The following is a 21,232-nucleotide window of genomic DNA, read 5'->3' as shown; positions in this document are numbered from 1 at the left end:
CTTTTGCAGCCAAGATTGAGAACCATTACTCTAGAAGGAAAGCAGAGGCCCATAAAAACAGGCTAAAGTGAAATACAGAAATACTGAAGTACTAAAGGCCAAAGGGACTCAGAGCCAGTTAGACTAAATTATAGGAAGAGACAAGTATATGTAATTTGGTAAAATGGAATTTGAAAATATTTTTAGAGACTATAAGCTTTCCTAAAGAAAAGCTAAATTGAAAAAGACCCTTCAAACCAAATGCTGTCTAGCTGAAGACAATCTAAAGCAATTTTTCATCCTCAGCATAAGAAAACCCAACAGTGCCTAGTAACCTTCTTAAAAACATCTGAACTTATGAAATCATTCACTATGTTTGATATCTGGATAAAGCGGCTACACTGACTCAGGAAGTCCCTGGGGTCTTGTGGAGATGATAATAACTGGCCTTACGTGGTAGTCTTACTGATGTCCTGCACGCTTTGTAGTGGGTCAATGGTATCAGGGCATCGAAGAATGCAGGGGGCAAATACAATAGCCAAAGCATTCGCAGACATTCGATTAGTTTCTTCCTGTAGAGCAATCCTAAGGAATAAAAAAAAAAATCACGAAAGTGGGGATTAAAAGAGAAAGCAGTAAGGATGTAGGCAAAGGACATGAGAGAAAGAAAATGTACAACATCTGCCGCAGAGTACTGGAAAGATATTCATATCAGTTGAAAGGAGACATTTGTAGACTTTCCCAAAGCTGTTCCTTTGCCTCTGGAAAATGCAACACAGGCCAGCAGAAAAATCCCAAGGGAAAAATCCCAAGGAAAATTTCTGACCCACTGCCATATACCTGAGGAACGTATCTGAAGAATCCAGAGTAGAGACTATAAGGCATTCTCAGTCATATCAGATATTCACCTAACATTTATGTAATATTTACCAGAGATTTATCTAATCAAAATAAGGATGGCTCTCTTCCCAACCACTGCAGATATTTATACTCAGAGTAGAGAGACCATCCTGAAGTCTCTTTGGTCAGTCAATTCTCTAAACCCCACCTCCTATGAATTACGTTCTATCAAGACATATACCTCTTTTCTAGCTCAGGAATGAGAACAGGCTAGGCTACACAGTGTCACCATGAGGTTGAAGTTGTGACATGGCTCAAATAGGGCAGAGAAGTCCCTGCCCAACAGTCCAACTCAGCTGAGAATTTCTGCTCCAAGGAAGCTGTAAGCACCTGTTTGAGGCATTAACTTTATAAACAGGAAAAAGAAGATCTGTCAGTTTTCCAAATGAAGGATTTCTTCGCTTACTGGAAAGAATCCAAAAAAAACGATTATACATTCTCTTGCTCCTTGAAATTACCTGACTAAATGAAAGATGAGGCGTTCCAGTGTATTTAGATGAGTTCGGGAGAGCTGGTCAATCACAGAGTATACACCACGGATTGTTTCTTTCCTCTCCTGAAGGCCTAAAAAGATTAAGGACAGTCAGTTAAGATTGAATATCCCCTCTCTTATGCTACATCTTCCTCCTGAACAGATTAGGTAGCAGGGAAGCCTGATTCTAAATTTTAAAGTTTTAGGAGAGGCAGGTGTACCTGTATGGCAGGAAAAGAGCAGCTCTGTTACCACTAATCTTCCTCTGCTTGAGTTCTATATTCATTAAGCAGTCTCATGAGTTTTAATTTATATCCCAGTAATCCTTATTAGAGCAAAGGGAAAGAGATGTTCTAGTTCTTTTAGACATTTTGTGGCAGACTGATTCCCTAGTAAATTAGTTGCCAGGCAATTTATAAATTGGTCTTATGGGAATTTGGGAAGTCATGCCTCAGGGCCTAAAGACTTTGAGGTAAGCCTCCAGCAACATTCTACATATCTGCAGCACTGAAAAACTAAACTCCATCACCTGGTAGGGCTGGCATAAAATAGACAGCAGAGTTCTTGCCTAGATTTGCAATGTAAATGAACATAAGCCAGCCCTTGTTAGTATTGAAACCTCTTTGTGAGAAGCAATGAAGTGACTCACTCAGAAAACTTTTAGGAGACTGGCATTTTAATGAATCTCTCAAAACTCAGTATTTGACTAGATGAGAATACACCATAAGTTCTACATTGACTGTCAAAAGCTTACTTTTGAATCTATATGGACTAAACCATTAGAGAATGGCTAAATAATTTATAAGACAGTGTTCCTTTCCCAAGTGTAGGCCTTCCCTCGAATCCAGAAGGCCTGTGCTTACCCATAGCTCGAAGAAATTCCTCATAGAGCTCAAAGGTCATGAGTGGATTGGGCAAATCACGAAGCCATTGTTTGAATACACTTGCAATGACATGTATGTTATAGTCATCCAGGTTTACACTCTCAGCATCTATTTAGAGACATGAGTTAAACAACAAAGCCCAAACATACAAAGAGTTTCAAATAATTCACTTTCAAAACTATCAGCACCTAAAGAAGCCTTCATGTTCTTAATCAAACTCGTATCTTCTACGATCTAATTCCATGCTTTGAAACAGTACCTCTAACTGTGGTCAAGGAACAGGTTTTCGTTTTCCAAAATCTCTTGTAGACTGACCAGTATGTAAAATAAAATATCACATGCTTTCATGTTAAATAACTGTTAAATACCACTTACAAATGTTCCTAAATGCTTGCTCTTAGTTTCTGTACTTACACTGTGGATTGATCTGTGAGCCACGCTTTGAGTAGCAATGTTTTGGACAGCAGCTGGGAAAAAGGCCCAGAAGACATTTTCTAAAAGTAACACTAATTTTAAGTCATTTTTATTTATTTATTTATTTATTTAAAAAGATTTTATTTATTTATTTGACAGAGAGAGAGATCACAAGTAGGCAGAGAGGCAGGCAGAGAGAGAGGGGGAAGCAGGCTCCCCGCTGAGCAGAGAGCCCGATGCGGGGCTCGATCCCAGGACCCTGAGATCATGACCTGAGCCGAAGGCAGCGGCTTAATCCACTGAGCCACCCAGCTGCCCCTAATTTTAAGTCATTTTTAAAGGTGAAAGGACAGTAGTAAGTGAACATAGGAAATGTAATGAACATACTTTTACTCTCTTACTCTGTTTTCACTTATAAACTCCCCAAGGTTATACAAAAGAAATGATTGGGAGGATATTGGATGAATGATTTTTTACTTGGGCTGAGTACAAGGTACAAGAGAGACAAGTTGTTGTCAACTGCCTTTAACCTAGAGTAGATGGAATCTCTGGTAGGCAGGATGTCCTGCTTGAGTTTTACCAGGCATTTTGTGTTGTTATTTTCATACTGACTAATCTCTCCCTGGTTTGCTCATTAAAAAACAAAACAAAACAGGGGTGCCTGGGTGGCTCAGTGGGTTAAAGCCTCTGCCTTCAGCTTAGGTTGTGATCCCAGGGTCCTGGGATCGAGCCCCGCACTGGGCTCTCTGCTCAGCGGGGAGCCTGTTTCCTCCTCTCTCTCTGTCTGTCTCTCTGCCTACTTGTGACCTCTCTCTGTCAAATAAATAAAATCTTTTTTTTTTTTAAAGATTTTATTTATTTATTTGACAGACAGAGATCACAAGTAGGCAGAGAGGCAGGCAGAGAGAGAGGAGGAAGCAGGCTCCCTGCTGAGCAGAGAGCCCGATGCGGGGCTCGATCCCAGGTCCCTGGGATCACAACCTAAGCTGAAGGCAGAGGCTTTAACCCACTGAGCCATCCAGGCGCCCCCAAATAAATAAAATCTTTAACAAAACAAACAAACAAAACAAAAAACTATAAGGAAAAAGCATGTGGGTAGCTTTTGGAGACACAGAGACAAATTTTGTATCTAAGTGTGATTCAAAACAATCCATTCCAGGGTGCTGGTGGCTCAATAGGTTAAGCGTCTGCCTTTGGCTCAGGTCATGATCCCAGAGTTCTATCCAGCAGGGAGTCTGGTTCTCCCTCTGCCCCCCCTGCTCCCTCTTGCTCTCTTGCTCTCAAATAAAGAAATAAAATCTTTAAAAAAAAAAAAAAACAAAAAACACAACAACAAAATCTATTCCTTCCCTATAGTAATGAAGAGTAGAAGTTGACAATGACACCAAATTCCCAACTCCTGCATATACATTCGAGGGCTGAGGCCACAGCCCTACACAGGTACATGTTCAATCCACTAATTAACAGTTTAAATAACTATGTCATGAATGTAGAAGGTGAGAACACGCATCAGAAAGATACTTGAAGTCAGAGTAATAAAGATTAATAGGCAGGAGTTTAGATTATGAATTCAGAACATCCGGGGTTAAATCCCAGCTTCATCACTTATTGGTGATGAGTGTTCGGGCAAGAAACTCTGTAAGCCTCAGTTTCTTTCTCTGTAAACAGGGATAATAATCCCTAATTCACAGGACTGTTGTGAAGATTAGCATAAAAATATCAGCACATTACATCATCAACAGATCATCATTTAATTTCCGTGAAGCTAAAATTTCTCTTTTTAAAATTATGGATACCATGATCTTACCAAATTGTTAAGAATTTAAATGAGAGCTATGTCAAGTACCTAATAGTGCCTTGTACAAATGATACACTCAATATATATTTGCCAAACTGACCACACAAAGACTTTTAGAAAGCCACAAAATGATTAATAAGCACCACAGAAAAGATGGCATTCTTCCTGATGCAAAAAAATAAATAACATGTAATGAAAACTTGAAAAGCATGACAAGATCTATTTAAATAAAAGCATTTGGTCTTGATTTTAAGAGCGCCATCTTACCTGTATCTAGACCTTGTCGAAGCTCCTTGATTTTATTAGTTGAACCAGACTTTCGATAAATCCCTTCTGTGTACAGTCCATGCATTTCAATGTAGTTTATGAGCTTTTCCACCACTAAAGGAACAGTTCGTTCCTCACTGGTCAAACGGGACAATTCAACCCCGAATTGTCGAGATGACAGCTCTGGATCATACTAAATGGAAGATAAATTTTTGTTTCCAAATACATTCAAACATCTTTAAATGTGTTTAACCAGTTATTTATGAGGAATTACTTTTTATTTCCCTGAAGTTTCATGAGCATAGTTTTAAGAGTTGGAGCTGAAGGGAATTATGGTTAATACTGACAATATATATCAAGTCAGAGGTTAGCTTCAATCCTTTCAGGAATCTACTCCAAATATAATGGGATGGAGAATGAAGGCAGTGGCAACAGGTCACTGTTTCCCTTCCTCTTAAAAAGCTCTTCATGTAAAGTTGGGATTTGGATAAGGGAGAAAGGGGATAGACTTTGTATGCTAAACATTTACCAAGTACTGCTAGAAAGTCTGGTTTGATATGAATTAGAACTGTAAGTAATTTCTGATGCATAAGAATGCTTCAATGTTCATGTAAACTTTAGGGACATTTAAGTGAACAACGATATCATAGCTAAAGGCAGAGGCACACAGATGGGCCCACAATTCATGTTCGAGCCTATTCTTACTTACTTCAGTAGTGTATCTGATATCATACATAACCTTACTAATTACAGCTTATGCAACTGCAAGACTTATCCTGAGGATTATTTGAAGTAATTCACAAAAAAGAAAAACGCCAGGTATTACCTCTGAGACTGAAACCTTTTTTGTAAATCTTTTTTGTCTTTTCCTTCTCCTGCATCATTCTCCTTCTCTACACAACACACATTCTCTTTTAGTCCTCAATCAATTAGCTCCATGTTTTTGTGGTCAGTCAGCACACCCTATTTTTTCTTTTCTAGTCTACTGCCACCACCCTATTTCAAACTTATATGACCGCCCACTTGGACGATTTCCAACAGCTTCTTGGTGAATTTCCCCACATCCATTTTATCCCCTTTTAATATACTGCATAGTATATAAAATCTAGTTTCATAAAACTAGTGGTTAACTAGTATATATCAAAATAAGGTGTAAATATTCTGAGTCTAACATTCAAGATATTGCTTGAGTTGATCCTAATTTCCCCTTCTAGTCTTATGTTAGTACATTTGTCATTTATGTGCTACATAACAGGAAAACAAAATCAAGTAAGAGAAGATAGTCTTCACCCTAAGACTAGTGTTCAGACTAGTAGTGTTAATGCGTGGTGATAAGTAAACAGTAACAACAGATTTATTAGGTAATATGGAACCATGGAAGTAAAACAACTGGATTGGGAAGGATTGGGCTGGGTAACTACGAATGACCTTGAGAAGACCTGATGCCTGCCTAACCTAACTGTCAGAAAGCAAATAGTACATAAGAAGAAAAGGCAAGAACTTTTTGAGCACAGAAAACACAGAACAAAGTTGGGCAAAACAAACTATAAGTAATCTGATATGGCTGAACTAAAAATAAGAAAACACTAGGCAGAGAGATTACAAAAGGCTTCAAGTACTAAGGCATAGACTTTGGGTCTTATCCTGACAGCTAAAGAAAGGCAGCAGGGACTTTTAAGTAGGGAAGACCTAAGTTTTACATCATTATGCAATTTCACCTATATATACTCTGCATTCCAGTGCTTAATTCTTAAGAGAATTAATAGCATGTCTACTTTGAAGCATGTTAAGTTATCTTAATATAAAGCAGTATCTCTGGAAAGTTTCTCCAGGTCTAAGGTAGAAGAGAAAGGACACTTAGATATTTAGAGGATGCAAATTAAAGTTTTGTCTTGTCACTATATTAGGTTATTTATATAATTTTGTATTTGCAACAGAATTATCATTTTTCTACCTCACAGCGTTCTTATAAAGATTAAGTAACAGATGAAGAAACATGGTACAGTACCTGATATATGGCAAATGCTCAATAAACTGTTAAATACCACTCACTGCAATGACTAAAACAAACTTCAAACTTCTTGCTGTTACTGTGACATAAACATGCATACATATACACATACATAATCTATTTATTTAAATGTTATGGCTATCCCCAAAGCATTATGAATGTCAATTAAGATCTGTGAAAGCAAAAAGAACCCAAAATACTGGAGGGTGTTAAAAATTTGTTTAAATCATTTGATTTGAAACCAACTAATTTAAGGCAAACATGTTAAAAAATTCTATTTCTTAAAATTAAGAGAAATTAATTTCACTATTTTCAACTGAAAAAAAAATTAATTGAGTCTTCTTTGTAAAAACAATATACGTGGGGCGCTTGGGTGGCTCAAGTCAGTTAAGCAGCTGACTTTGGCTCAGGTCATGATCCTAGAGCCCTGGGATAGAGCCCCATGTTGGGCTACCTGCTCAGTGGAAAGCCTGCTTCTCCCTCTACTTCTGCCTGCTGCTCTGCCTACTTGTGCTCTCCCCCTATTTCTGTTAAATAAATAAATAAATAAGCTTTTTAAAAAAAAAACACAAAAAAGCCCAACATATGTTTTTATAGTTATTTTCCCTCCAAACTACCTTATATATTTTATTATTATTATTTTTAAAGATTTTATTTATTTGACAGAGATCACAAGCAGGCAGAGAGAGAGGAGAAAGCAGGCCTCCCGTGGAGCAGAGAGCCCGATGCGGGGCTCGATCCCAGGACCCTGGGAATCATGACCTGAGCCGAAGGCAGAGGCTTTAACCCACTGAGCCACCCAGGTGCCCCAACCTTATATAATGGCTAAAATTAACAAGTCAGGAAATGACAGATGCTGGCGAGGATGCAGAGAAAGGGGAACCCTCCTACACTGTCGGTGGGAATGCAAGCTGGTGCAACCACTCTGGAAAACAGCATGGAGATTCCTCAAAATGTTGAAAATAGAACTACCCTATGACCCAGCAATTGCACTACTGGGTATTTACCCTAAACATACAAACGTAGTGATCCGAAGGGGCACGTGCACCCGAATGTTTATAGCAGCAATGTCTACAATAGCCAAACTATGGAAAGAACCTAGATGTCCATCAACAGATGAATGGATAAAGAAGAAGTGGTGTATATATACAATGGAATACTATGCAGCCATCAAAAGAAATGAAACCTTGCCATTTGCGACGACATGGATGGAACTAGAGGGTATCATGCTTAGTGAAATAAGTCAATCGGAGAAAGACAACTATCATATGATCTCCCTGATATGAGGACGTGGAGATGCAACATGGGGGGTTAGGGGGCTAGGAGAAGAATAAATGAAAGAAGATGGGATTGGGAGGGAGACAAACCATAAATGACTCTTAATCTCACAAAACAAACTGGGGATTGCTGGGGGGAGGTGGGGTTGGGAGAGGGGGAGGGGGTTATGGACATTGGGGAGGGTATGTGCTATGGTGAGTGCTGTGAAGTGTGTAAACCTAGTGATTCACAGACCTGTACCCCTGGGGATAAAAATACATTATATGTTTATAAAAAAAAAAAAGAAAGAAAGGATGAATACCCAACTTTTGTAGCAACATGGACAGGACAAGTGATTATGCCTTATATATTTTAAATAAAAATTCATTGAAGAGGGCGCCTGGGTGGCTCAGTGGGTTAAGCTCTGCCTTCAGCTCAGGTCATGATCCCAGGGTTGTGGGATCGAGCCCCGCATCGGGCTCTCTGCTTAGCAGGGAGCCTGCTTCCTCCTCTCTCTCTGCCTGCCTCTCTGCCTAGTTGTGATTTCTCTCTGCCAAATAAATAAAATATTTTAAAAAAATTCATTGAAGTATGACATACATACATAAAGGTATACAAACTGTAAGTGTACAGTTTGATAGACTTTGACAAAGTTGATGCACACTTGTTATCAGGACCCAAGTCAGGAAACAGAATACAACCAGCAGTATGAAACTCTCAAAACCATCCCAGCCACTATGTATTTTCACAAATAACCAGCATATGTACTCCTATCAGCAGAAATTAGTTTTACCTACTTTTGAACATTATATTAATGGTATCATATAATATGTATACCATGAGTTACCTTCATCCATTCTTGAACTTTATATAAATAAAGTAATACGGTATGTGCTCTTTAGTTTCTGGCTTCAACATCATGTCTGTGAGTAAAAATAGTTAAGGCTCATATAGTATTCCATTATATAAATAGTTGACCCTTGAACAAGGGTTGAACCATACATGTCCAATTATATGTAGATTTATTTTCAATAAATACAGTATGGGGCACCTGGGTACCTCAACTGGTTAAGCCTCTGCCTTTGGCTCAGATCATGATCTCAGGGTCCTCGGATGGAGCCCCATGTCAGGCTCCCTGCTCAGCGGGAGTCTGCTTGTCCCTCTCCTTCTGCTCTTCCCTTGAACTCCCTCCCTCTCAAGTAAATAAATATAAGCTTTAAAAATAAATAAATACAGCCCTGCAAATGTATTTTCTTTCCTTATAATTCTCTTAACGTTTTCTCTGCTCTAACTTACTTTATGGTGAGAATACAGTATATAATACATATAACTCAGAAAATATGTGTTAATCAACAACAGTAGGCTATATAAGTAGCTAAGTTCTGGGGGAGTCAAAAGTTATAGACAGATTTTCCACTGTGTGGGGCATGTCGTTCAAGAGTCAACCATATACCATAATTTTTTTAATACCATAACTTACTTATATATTCTACTGCTGATGGACATTTAGTTTTCTTCTAGTTTGGGGATAGGCTGGTATTGATATGAATGCTCTTTTGTCTTTTGGCACAAACATCTATGTATATTTGTTGGGTATGTATCTGGGAGTGGTACTCCTGAGTCATCAGAAATCCTTATGTTCAGATTTGATAAGGACTGCCAAGTAACTTCAAGATTACTTATGCCAACTTATACTCTTGCCAGTAATGTATTAAAGTCCAAGCTGCTCTACAACCTTGTTAGGACATTTTTCATTTTAGCCGTTCAAGTAGGTATATATCTCACTATAGTTTCAATTTGTATTTGCCTGATGATTAAAACCTTTTCATGTTTATTGGTCTTTTGTCAAGTGCTTGCTTAAGCCATGTGCTCATTTTTCTACACAGCTGACTACCTTTTTAACTGATTTTTAGGTGCTTTTTAGATACTGTAGATCCAAGATGGATGTATGAATTGCAAATGCATTCTCCCACTCTGTGGTAGATTATTTTTTGTTGGTTTGTTTGAATGAGCGAGTTTTGAATTTTATCTAGTGTTTTTCCACTTTAAAAATTTTTTTTGTTCAATGTGAATTATATCACTTCGTTTTTTTTTTCAGGGAGAAAATTTTTCTTATTAATCTTAATTATAGTGTAGTTAACATACACTGCTACATTACTTTTAGGTGTACAATATAGTGATTCAACAATTCTATACATTACTTAGTGCTCATCATCTTCACCTATCTCACCATACCCCAACCAAGCTCCCCTCTGGTAGCCATCAGTTTGTTCTGTATATTTAAGAGTCTGTTTTTTGGTTTGTCTATTTTTTTCTTTCCTTGTTTTGCTTCTGAAATTCTACATCATATGGTACTTGTCTTTTTCTTACTTCAGAGTTAGGATTATACCTTCTAGACCCATCCATTGTTGTTGCAAATGGCAAGATTTCATTTTTTATGGCTGAGTACCATCCATTGTTGTTGCAAATGGCAAGATTTCATTTTTTATGGCTGAGTAATATTCCATTGTGTATATATACCACATCTTCTTTATCTGTTCATCTATCTATGGGCACTTGGGTAGCTTCCATAATTTGGCTATTGTAAATAATACAATAAACACAGGGGTGCATATATCTTTTTGAATTAATGTTTTCATATTCATTGGGAATACAAAGTAGGGGAATTACAGGAACATGTGGTAATTTTATTTTTAGCTTTTTGAGGAAACACTATATTGTTTTCCAAGGTGGCTGCACCACTTTGCATTTCCACCAACATTGCACAAGGGTTCCTTCTTATCCATATCCTTGGCAACACTTGTTACTTCTTGTGTTTTTTTTTTCAGTTTTAGCCATTCTGATGGGAATGAGGTGATATCTCATGTGCTCTTGATTTGCATTTCCCTAATGGTGAGTGATGTTGGGCATCTTTTCCTATGTCTGATGGACATCTGCATGTACTGTTTGGAAAAATGCCCTTCATTTTTGTTTTCGTCTGATTGCTGTGACAAGGACTTCCAATATCATGTTGAATAGAAGTGTTGAATGTGGACATTCTTGTCTCATTCCTGACCTTAGAGGAGAAGCTCTCAGTTTTTCCCCATTGAATATAAGTTAAATGTGGGTTTTTCATATATGGCCTTTATTACATTGAGGTATGCACGCTCTAAACCTACTTTACTGAAGGTTTTTTTTTTTAAATGATGAATGGATGGGATACTTTGTCAAATTTTTTCTGCATCTATTGCAATGATCATATGGTTTTTATATTTTCTCCTACAGATATGATGTATCAAATTGATTTGCAAATACTGAAACATCCCTGTATTCCAGGAATAAGTCTGACTTGATCATGATGAATGACTTTTTTAATGCATTGTTGAATTCACCTTGCTAATATTTTGTTGAGGATGTTTGCATCTATATATACAGGGATATTCGCCTATAGTTCTCTTTTTCTGTGCTATCTTTATCTGGTTTTGATATCAGGGTAATGCTTGCCTCACAGAATGAATGTGAAAGCTTTCCTGCCTGTTGTTTAGAATAGTTTAAGAAGAATAGGTATTAATTATTCTTTAGATGTTTAGTATATTTCACCTGTGAGGCTGTCTGGTCCTGGACTTCTTTTTGTTTTTGATTACTGATTCAATTTCATTGCTAATAATTGGTCTGTTCAAATTTTCTATTTCTTCCTGATTCAGTTTTGGGAGGCTATATTATTTCTAGGAATATATTTCTTTCTCTAGGTTGCCCAATTTGTTGGCATACAATTTTTCACGATGCTCTCTTATAATCCTTTACATTTCTATGCTATCAGTGGTTATTTCTGCTTTTATTTCCAATTTTGTTTGAGTCCTTTTTTACGTTTTATGTGTCTGGCTAAAGGTTTATCAATTTTGTTGATCTTTTCAAGGAACCAGCTCCTGGCTTCATTGATCTATTCTAGTGGTGTTTTTTGTTTTTGTTTTTTAGTTTCTATTCATTTATTTCTGCTCTAATCTTTCTTCCTTTCTTTCTACTAGTTTTGGATTTTGTTTGTTCTTTTTTAGTTCTTTTAGGTATAAGGGCAGGTTGTTTATCTGACATGTTTCTTGCTTCTTGAAGTAGGCCTATATTGCTCTACACTTCCTTCTCAGAACAGATTTTGCTGCATCCTAGAGATTTTGGACTGTTTGGTTTTTCATTTTCATTTATCTCCATGTATTTTTTTAAACTTCTCTTTGATTTCTTGGTTGACCCATTCATCATCTAGTACCAGGTTATTTAACCTCCATGTATTTGTGTTCTTTCCAGATTTTTTCTTGTTGATTGCTAGTTTCATATTATTGTGGTCAGAAAAGATACACACTAGGACTTCAATCTTCGTGAATTTTTTGAGACTTATTTTGTGGTCTGCTATGTGATCTATTCTGCAGAATGTTCCATGTGCACTTGAAAGGAATATGTATTCTATTGTTTTAGGGATAGAACATTCTGAATGTATCTTTTACATCCATCTGGTCCAATGTGTCATTCAAAGTCACTATTTTCTTGTTGATTTTCTGTGTGTATGATCTATCCATTAATGTAATGTGGCATTAAAGTCCCTTACTATTATTGTATTACTATTGATTATGTTTGTTACTAGGTGCTTTATATATTGTGGGTGCTCCCATGTTGGGTGCATAAATATTTGCAATTGTTACATCTTCTTGTTGGATTGTTCCCTTTATAATTATATAGTCTCCTTGTCTCTTAACAGTCTTTTTATTTTTTATAAAGTTTTTATTAATTTTTTTAGTAATCTCTATATCCAACATGGGGTTTGAACTCATGATCTGAGATTAAGAGTTGCATGCTTCTCCAACTGAGTCAGCCAGATGCCTCTAACAGTGTTTTAAAGCCTTTTTTGTCTAATAAAAGTATTGCTACCCTGGCTTTCTTTTCACTTCGATTTGCATGGTAAGTGCTGTTCTATCCTTCCACTTTCAATCTGCAAGTGTCATTAAGTTGGAAATGAGACTATTGTAGGGAGCATACACATGGGACTTGTTTGTTGTTGTTGTTTTAATCATTCCAACACACCATGTTTTTTGATTGGAGCATTTAGTCCACTTGCATTCTAAGTAAATACTGATAGGTAATGTATTTACTGTCATCTTGTTAATTGTTTTATGGTAGCTTTTATAGTTCTTTTCTGTTCCTTTCTTCTCTTGCTCTCCTCTCTCACGGTTTGCTAGCTTTTTTTTTTTAGTGATATACTTTTATTTCTTTTTCTTTACTTTTTGTACATCTGTTACCAGTTTGTAATTTGTGGTTACTGTTAGGTTTATATATAACATGTTATGCACTCAGCAGTCTATATTAAGTTGGTGGTCACTGAAATTTGACCTCATTCTTTACTCCTCACCACTCCCCATGTTTTAGGTATATGGTATTACATTTTATATCTTTTGTTAGTCCCTTGGCTGATTTTTATAGGTACACTTATGTTTCCTGCTTTTATGCTTCCTATTTTTCTTACTATTCCTACTTATGGTTGGTCTTTCCTTTCCACTCAAGAGTCCCCTTTAACATTTCTTGTAGGGCTAGCGCAGTGGTGAGGAATTCCTTTTAACTTTTTGGGGGAGAATTCTTTATCTCTCCTTCTGATTCATAGCCCTGCTGGATAGAGTATTCTTGCTTTCAGGTTTTTCTTTCAGCATTTTCAATATATCATGCCATTCCATTCTGGCCTTCAAAGTTTCTACTGAAAAATCAGCTGTTAATCTTAAGGGGCTTCCCTTATATGTATCTGAGATACATACTTAAGGCAGAGATCTTTGCCTCTCCAGCACATATTCTGAGATTAGGAAATAAATCTCCTTCCCATATACTCCAGGCATTTTTTAAAAAACTATGCTGTATCTCAGCAGGACTGTTTGTTATTCTGTCTCTTTAATGTGAGGGCTCCATCTTCTTGGTTCCCCTAGAGCCAAGCTTAAATTTCCAAATACTTGAGGATTGCCTAGTTATCTTTATGTTAATTTAGAGCTTAATTTCATTCTGGTCAAAAACTGTACTCTCAATATTTTCAACTCTCTGAAATTTGTAGGGACTTGCTTTTTGACCCAACATATGATCAATTTTCTCAAATGTTCCACGTGCACTTGAAAAGACTGTATTCAGGGGCGCCTGGGTGGCTCAGTGGGTTGAAGCCTCTGCTTTCGGCTCGGGTTGTGATCCCAGGGTCCTGGGATCGAGCCCCGTGTCGGGCTCCCTGCTCTGTGGGGGGCCTGCTTCCTCCTCTCTCTCCCTGCCTGCCTCTCTCTTCCTCCCTCTCTCTTGCCTACTTGTGGTCTCTGTCTGTCAAAAAAAAAAAAAAAAAAAGAAAAGACTGTATTCAGGCAGTTGTAAGATGTAGGGTTCAATACACATCAACTAGTCAAGTTTTTTCATCTTGTTTTTCATATCATTTACATCCTTACTAAATTTTTTTCATCAGGTACTGAAGCAATAATGTTAAGACTTTTCTAAAATTAGAATTTTCATATCACCCTGATGGGTTGACCGTTTTAACACTATGAAACACCTTCACCTGAAGTAATGTTTCTTGCCCCTAAAATACACCTAATCTTAGTACAGCTACACTACCTTCCTACTGGTTAGTCTTTGCATGCTATATCCTTTTACTCTTACCTTTCTGTATCTTTATATTTAAGTATGTTGCTTGTAAACAGTGTATCATTTGAGAATTTTCAGTCGGTTTTAACCTAGTCTTTTACTTGGAAGTATCTTGCCTAATAACATTTAGAGTAATCACCAATATATTTGGACTTACATCTACCAATCTATGTATTTTCTTTACTGACCTAATTCATTTGTTTTCTCATATCTTGTCTTTGTTTACATTAATCAAGTATTTTTTTAAATTTTCCATTCTCCCATCTTTATTAGCTTTTAAGATATATATTTGTTATTCTATTAGTGGTTACTACAACAAATATCCATAACATATTTAAATCGAATAGATAACACCTTAACCACTTCCCAGATAACCCAGGGACCTTAGAGTAGTTTAACTCCATTTACCCAACTACTTTTTGTGTTGTTGTTGTCAGGTATTTTAATTCTATACACAGTTTGCCCTTCAACCATATGGGAGTTAAGGGCACCAGTTCCCTGTGCAGTCAAAAATCTGTGTGCAACTTCTGAATCCTCAAAAACTTAATTACTAATAGCATATTGCTGACTGGAAACCTTACTTATAAACAGTCAATTAACACATTTTTCAATGTTACATGCATTATACGCTGTACTCTCACAATGAAGTAAGCTAAAGAAAATGTTATTAAGGGTGTCTGGGTGGCTCAGTGGGTTAAGCCTCTGCCTTCAGCTCAGGTAATGACCTCAGGGTCCTGGGATCAAGCCCCATGTCAGGAGCCTGCTTCCCCCGCTCTCTCTGCCTGCCTCTCTGCCTACTTGTGACCTCTCTCTCTCTCGGTCAAATAAGTAAATAACATCTTAAAAAAAAAAAAGACAATATTATTAAGAAAATCAAAGGAAAATACATTCATAGAATTGTTTTTATAAAAAAAAATCCATGTACATGGACCCATGCAGTTCAAACCTCTGTTGTTCAAGGGTCAACTCTAAATTTTAAGTGCCACAAGACATTATGTTTTTAGTAAATATTCATTTAAATTTACAAATATTATTTACTCTTTGCATTTCTCTTCACTCTTTTCTACATTTCTGTTTCCGTCCAAGATAATGCCCCTTCTGCCTGGAGTACTTCCTTTAGTATGGCTTTTAGTGCAGGTCAGCTGGTGACAAATTTTGAGTCTCTGTTTGGAAATGTCTTCACATCATTTTCACTTTTGAAGGCTACTGTCACTGGGTACAGAATTCTGAGCTTTATTTTCTTAAAACACTTAAAATATACCAGGCCACTATCTTTTGGCTTCCATCACTTCTGTCAAGAAGTCAGTTGTCAGTCTTTTTCACTGCTCCTTTAGCACTGTTTCTTCCCCCACTTTGACTATTTTTAAGAAGTTTCTTTTTCTTTCACTTGGAGCATTGTGCATCTGGTGTGGCATTCTTTGTGTATAGCCCATTTCAGGTTAAAAATGGTTCATGAACCTGTGACTTGATGTGTTGGCCCTTATCTCTTAAAATGCTGCTTTTCCCTCATTGTCCTTCCTTTCTTCTTAAACTTCTATTACACACATTTAAGAACCTTTCATCCATGTTTATTTGTCATGTTTATTTCTGTATTTCCCCATTCTTTTTTTGCTGTGTTGGATATTTCTACTAACTTATCTTTCAGTTCACCAATCTTCTCTTCTCCTATGACCAATATGCTGTTAAGACCATTTTTTGAATTTATAATTCCAACTGCATTTTTTATTTCTAGAATCTCCATTTGCCTCAGTTTTAAATGTGTATTTTCCATTTTTTGATAAAAAAGACATTTTCTTTTTATCTATTATTTCAACATATTAGTTAAAAATATTTTAAGTACATGTCTGATAATTCAGCAACTGGGTCATCTATGAGTCTATTGATACTGTCTATTTGTTTTTTTCTCAGTCTCATTTCTTAATATCTGAAATTATATATAAACAAATTATAAAACTTTGGATGATGTTTTCTCTCTTAGGAGAGGATTCACCCAATCCTCTCTTAGTAGCCAAATTAAGGAATGAATTGTTTTAATCTAATCAATTTAATCTTAATCTTAATTAATCTTAATCTTAATCTAATTTGAGGACTGCCTCAAAGCTAGTTTTCAGGTTTTATAAAGTCCTGCCTATCAATGATTCACTCCCTTTCCTAGAGTATAGATCTTAAGAGGTCTCATTGAGAGTGTAGGGTGTTCATTAGGGTCCCTGTTTAAAGATGGATCATTACAACTCCAATTTTTCTTTCCTTGGTAATGTGAAACTACAGAAAAATCTAATCTTTTTTTTCCTATTTAGCTTCTTAGCATTTTACCCCATGTAGCTTAAGAATTCAGAAAATGTCTTGAGAGAATGCCCTCTAAATTTCAGGGTTATGTCTGGATCACGATCCCTCAAGTCCTGGCAATCCCAAACTCCAACTTTTGTCTCCATAGCTCTATGAGATTCCTGAAAGTTTTGCTGACTTCTTTAATTCTTGAATGTGGCCCTCTACCCAGAACCTTGGTTTCTTGTCCTACAGCGAATATTGACAAACTCCCACTAGGACAAAAAAACATCTCACAGACATAGATTCACCACTCTGCAATTATCTTCTCTCCCAGATCTACACCCCAAGAGCCCAATCTGCCTGGGCAGCTCTCTGATATGCAGCAACATTTTCTTCAGATGTTCTCAGCATAGATATTAGTCTCCCACAAGCTATTCCAACTTAGCTGGAGCAAATGTCCCACCTTCATTGTATTTTAAGCCTTGAATAAAATTTCTCGATGTATCTTGTCATAATTTGTCTACTAATTTGGAACAGATGCAAGTTCTGTACATGGACTATAAACAACACACATACATTTATATTACAACAGTTCAGATTTGCATGACATTTTCACGACTGTCAGTATATGACTAATTAAGTAAAAAAAATATGATTATATATCAATATAAGCCTGAAATCTTTCAAAAATCATTGCTTCCTTGAACATAAAGTATTAGAGTACATGTTTAGTATCTTTTAGGTCTCTGTCTGTGTATCCAAGTAGAAACGTGTAAAAACACCAATGGGCTGGTGGATTTTGCTATTCATGTTAAACTCTTTAGTTACAGCCTACCACTTTCAAAACAATTCCTAGGAAGACTTATGAGTATTTAATGAAGTAGGAAATCTTTAAAAGCAGTGTTTCAATAAACTGTCAGCAGTGAAACCAGTTTAGTAGCTCTCCCAAGTAGTAAAGGTAAATATAGTTCCAGAAAAACAATTCAATTATACAAAAAAAAAAAAATATATATATATATATATATATGCTGGATCATGACATAAACTATTTCTGTGATTTGTGGTCAAAAAGTCTGAAAATCACCACTCTACAAAACCATCAATGAGGACTTGATTTCTTTCACAAGGCAGAAAAGATCAACAGATCTATTATTTATTACTAATAGGTGATAATTTCTTACCTTTTTAGAGCACTTGGCTGTGGTTTTCAGACAGCATTTCTTATGGCAAGCATATTTGCATACTGAAAAACATGATAAGAATGCAGCACTTTAGGAAGTCTGTACATGAATGACAACTTAGAAAGTTTACAACTTTATTTTGGACATAAATTTTTTTTAACATCTGATACTACTGTAATATCATATACATACTTGGTAGGGCATTAGAATAAAAAAGGACTTAACGCATTTTATTTAGAAAAATGAAGTTGAAAAACATGCCTCAAATTTCTAACTACTGTCTATGAAAAAATTTGAATCTTTCAAGACTGCCTGCTCCTCCCCCTGCTCCCACTATATTCTTACAGAATACTTTCTTTCTGGCTTGACTTATAAATTAGTCTTTATGCTCCCCTAATATGACTGTTCTACAATCTGTTAATATGAAAGAAATACCTATTAAGAATCATTCCAATGGGTAAGAAAGGCATTACTGCCAAAGACCCTTACTGAAATGAAACAAGGTACACAGCATATTAAAAGAGAAGAAAAGAGCTCTAAAATACCAGAACATAAACAATCAGTTGTGACTGGGAAGACAAAATAAAGAAAGTGTTCAGAAGAGAAATTATTCCTTGGAACAGCAGAGAACATGGTGGCTAAGACAGTTGATAGGTGGGAAGAAGCAGTGAGAGGAGAATACTGAAATATATTTGAACTAAGTCATTTTGCTATACCAGCTCTACCTCCTGGATATCAACACCTAAATATCCTTCTTGACCTTCTAAAGTATAACAGGTGGGTTTTTCAAGGCTTAACATTCTGCTGATGAAATCACCAGTATAATCACAAAGAAAGTTAGTTAATTCTATTACAAAGTCAAACCAAGCCCACCCAAGTCATTAAAAAAACAGAGTTTTTACATCTACAGTTTCAAAACACAGAGAAAGTTATGCCAAACCTACAAGATTCAAACTAACATTGAACGGTCAAGTTAATGGCAAACTACTTTCCTATTTTGCTCTCACTATAATTTGTTAGACTACTGGTAATAAAACAAAAAAGAAACCATTGTTAAATGATAGAACAAGTGAACATAGCTAGCAATAGTGGTGATTTCACTATGGCAAACATGACATTCATCCTTGTCCTACTGGGCAAACTCTTCCTAACATTTCATCCATTCCATTCTGGCCCACTAGTAAGGAAAACCTCACAGAATTACTGAAAGCACCAGAGTAGATGGCATAGGAGAAGCTAAAGGTCCTCTGTAAGCTGGAACCAAGGTGACCTAAAAAAAAAATGTCTCAACTCACATTCTAGGACTTATACATTCTAATGAAAAGATTACAATAGAAAAAAGTATCCTTTTGGTTATAATTTCATAATTTTTTCATTAATTCATCCACTCATCTACCCAGTAAAAGCTTATCAAAACTTGTAATACCAAAACTGTTCTAGGCACTGGTGATAGAGAAGAAACAATTATTAAGCTTCCTGACCTTATAGAGTATACATTCTAGCGGACAGACTGACAACAAGAAAACAAACAAATACTTAATATAGTTTTGGGTAGTGACAGTGCTATGAAGACTATTAAGTTGAGTAAGGGGACAGAGAATTAGGGGACGAAATGGCATTTTAGATAGGACAGTAAGGAAAGAGTTCTCTAAGAGGTAATATTTGAGAGGAGACATAGATTAAATAGTCAAACTAATATCTGGGAGAAGAGCATTTCTGATAAAGTAAGCTGCAAGTACAATGAGCAACTACCACCAAAAGATTCGGCTACAAAGAGTGGGTGAAAGAGTATAGTGAGAGGAGGCTAAAGAATCAGGAAATGTAATTACTCCTTTATGTTAAAAAAGATATGAGCAAACTTAGAAAATAAAAGTGTCAAGTGGTTAAAAAAACTCCTCAAAGATCACTCATATTGGCTAATAAATACAGTAACAGTATGGTGAGAGGGTAGGTGTCTTCCCTCAGAGCGGCTCTTCCTCTGGCTTCAGAGAAGCTCAAACTGAGTCCTCAGGTTATTAGATGTGGATAAAAAGCTTCTAGAAGAGTCGCTTAGCTGTGAGTCCAGAGAGCAGAGACAGGATCCTTCTTAGTCACAAGCCTAAAGTGGGACCCTTGAGAACCTGGGGAAGTCAGTTCAGGTCTCTGGACTTTATTTTGTGCTTCAAAGAATGGATATATGGGGATCTCACAAACTACATGGGTTCTGCCAGATGTGACAAGATTTTATAGCAAAAAGAAGGTTCATGGTGAAATGTCTGCAATTGCTGCAATGAATTCCTTAAAAAAAAAAAAATCACTCATACTTACACTTGCAAACAGAGGCTCGGTCCATTATCCATATCAAAGAAGAACAGTATTCACAGTATGTAGGGATGCTATACTGGGTAGCCTTAAAGATGTGACCATTGTGCTCTTCCACCTGAATGAAAAAATATAGCTATTTATGTTAAAGCCAACAGAGTAAATGCTGTTCTAACGTGGTCAGCCAATGGGAAATCCTTCAATCCCTTGTTAAGTCTTCAATGGACACTTATTCCAGGAATAAACATGATCTTCTAAGAAAATAAATAAAAGCAAGACATTTGGTCCCTGCTTTCAAAAAACTAACAATCTTGTAGAGAAACAAGAACAACTTGTATAAACATATATAAACATAAGAGAGCTGCTTTATGCGACTCTGAATCAGCATATGAAATAATAAAAGAAATGGTCCTCAAATTTTATTTCAGCCTCAAGAATCTTTTACATCCTTGAAAATTATTAATGATCTCAAAGAACTTCAGTTTATGAGTCCTATCTATTGATATATACTGTATTAGAAATAAAAACTGAAATAAATTTTAAGTATTTATCCAATTCATTTAACATTAACATTAAACATATTACATGGTAACATAAGTAACATTTTCATGAAAAAAAAAAACCTATATGTTTAAATCAAAGTGGTGACAAAAGGGGTATTGTTTTATACTTTTGTAATCTCTTTTATGTCTGGCTCAATGAAAGAAACCTAGATTCTCATAGCCACTTTTGCATTCAATCTGCTGGCACTATGCAATTTAGTTTGAAATACATGAAGAAAACCTACCTTTAGAGAACCATAAAATTGGAAAATGGACAATTTAATAATAATTTAATAATATAACATCAAAACTCTACAAATGGTAACTTAAAGGT

At 36.2% G+C, this 21,232-nt stretch overlaps 1 protein-coding gene across 4 annotated transcripts in view; it reads right to left on the bottom strand.

Annotated features, from left to right (window-relative positions):
* Window positions 1-21,232, bottom strand: part of MYO9A (myosin IXA) — a 298,796-nt gene that overhangs the window by 44,826 nt on the left and 232,738 nt on the right. For all 4 annotated transcript variants that reach the window (XM_046008480.1, XM_046008479.1, XM_046008481.1 and 1 more), the window contains 6 exons: window positions 20,363-20,474; window positions 18,056-18,117; window positions 4,715-4,907; window positions 2,215-2,343; window positions 1,338-1,443; window positions 433-564 (listed from right to left, as the gene is read on the bottom strand). In XM_046008480.1, the coding sequence (XP_045864436.1) occupies window positions 433-564; window positions 1,338-1,443; window positions 2,215-2,343; window positions 4,715-4,907; window positions 18,056-18,117; window positions 20,363-20,474 (734 nt within the window). The remainder of the gene's footprint in view (window positions 1-432; window positions 565-1,337; window positions 1,444-2,214; window positions 2,344-4,714; window positions 4,908-18,055; window positions 18,118-20,362; window positions 20,475-21,232) is intronic.

This window comes from Meles meles, chromosome 6 (assembly GCF_922984935.1).
Source record: "Meles meles chromosome 6, mMelMel3.1 paternal haplotype, whole genome shotgun sequence".
NCBI classification, from domain to species: Eukaryota; Metazoa; Chordata; class Mammalia; order Carnivora; family Mustelidae; genus Meles; species Meles meles.
Note: the sequence above shows the minus strand (reverse complement) of the source record. Positions and strands in the feature narration are given on the sequence as shown.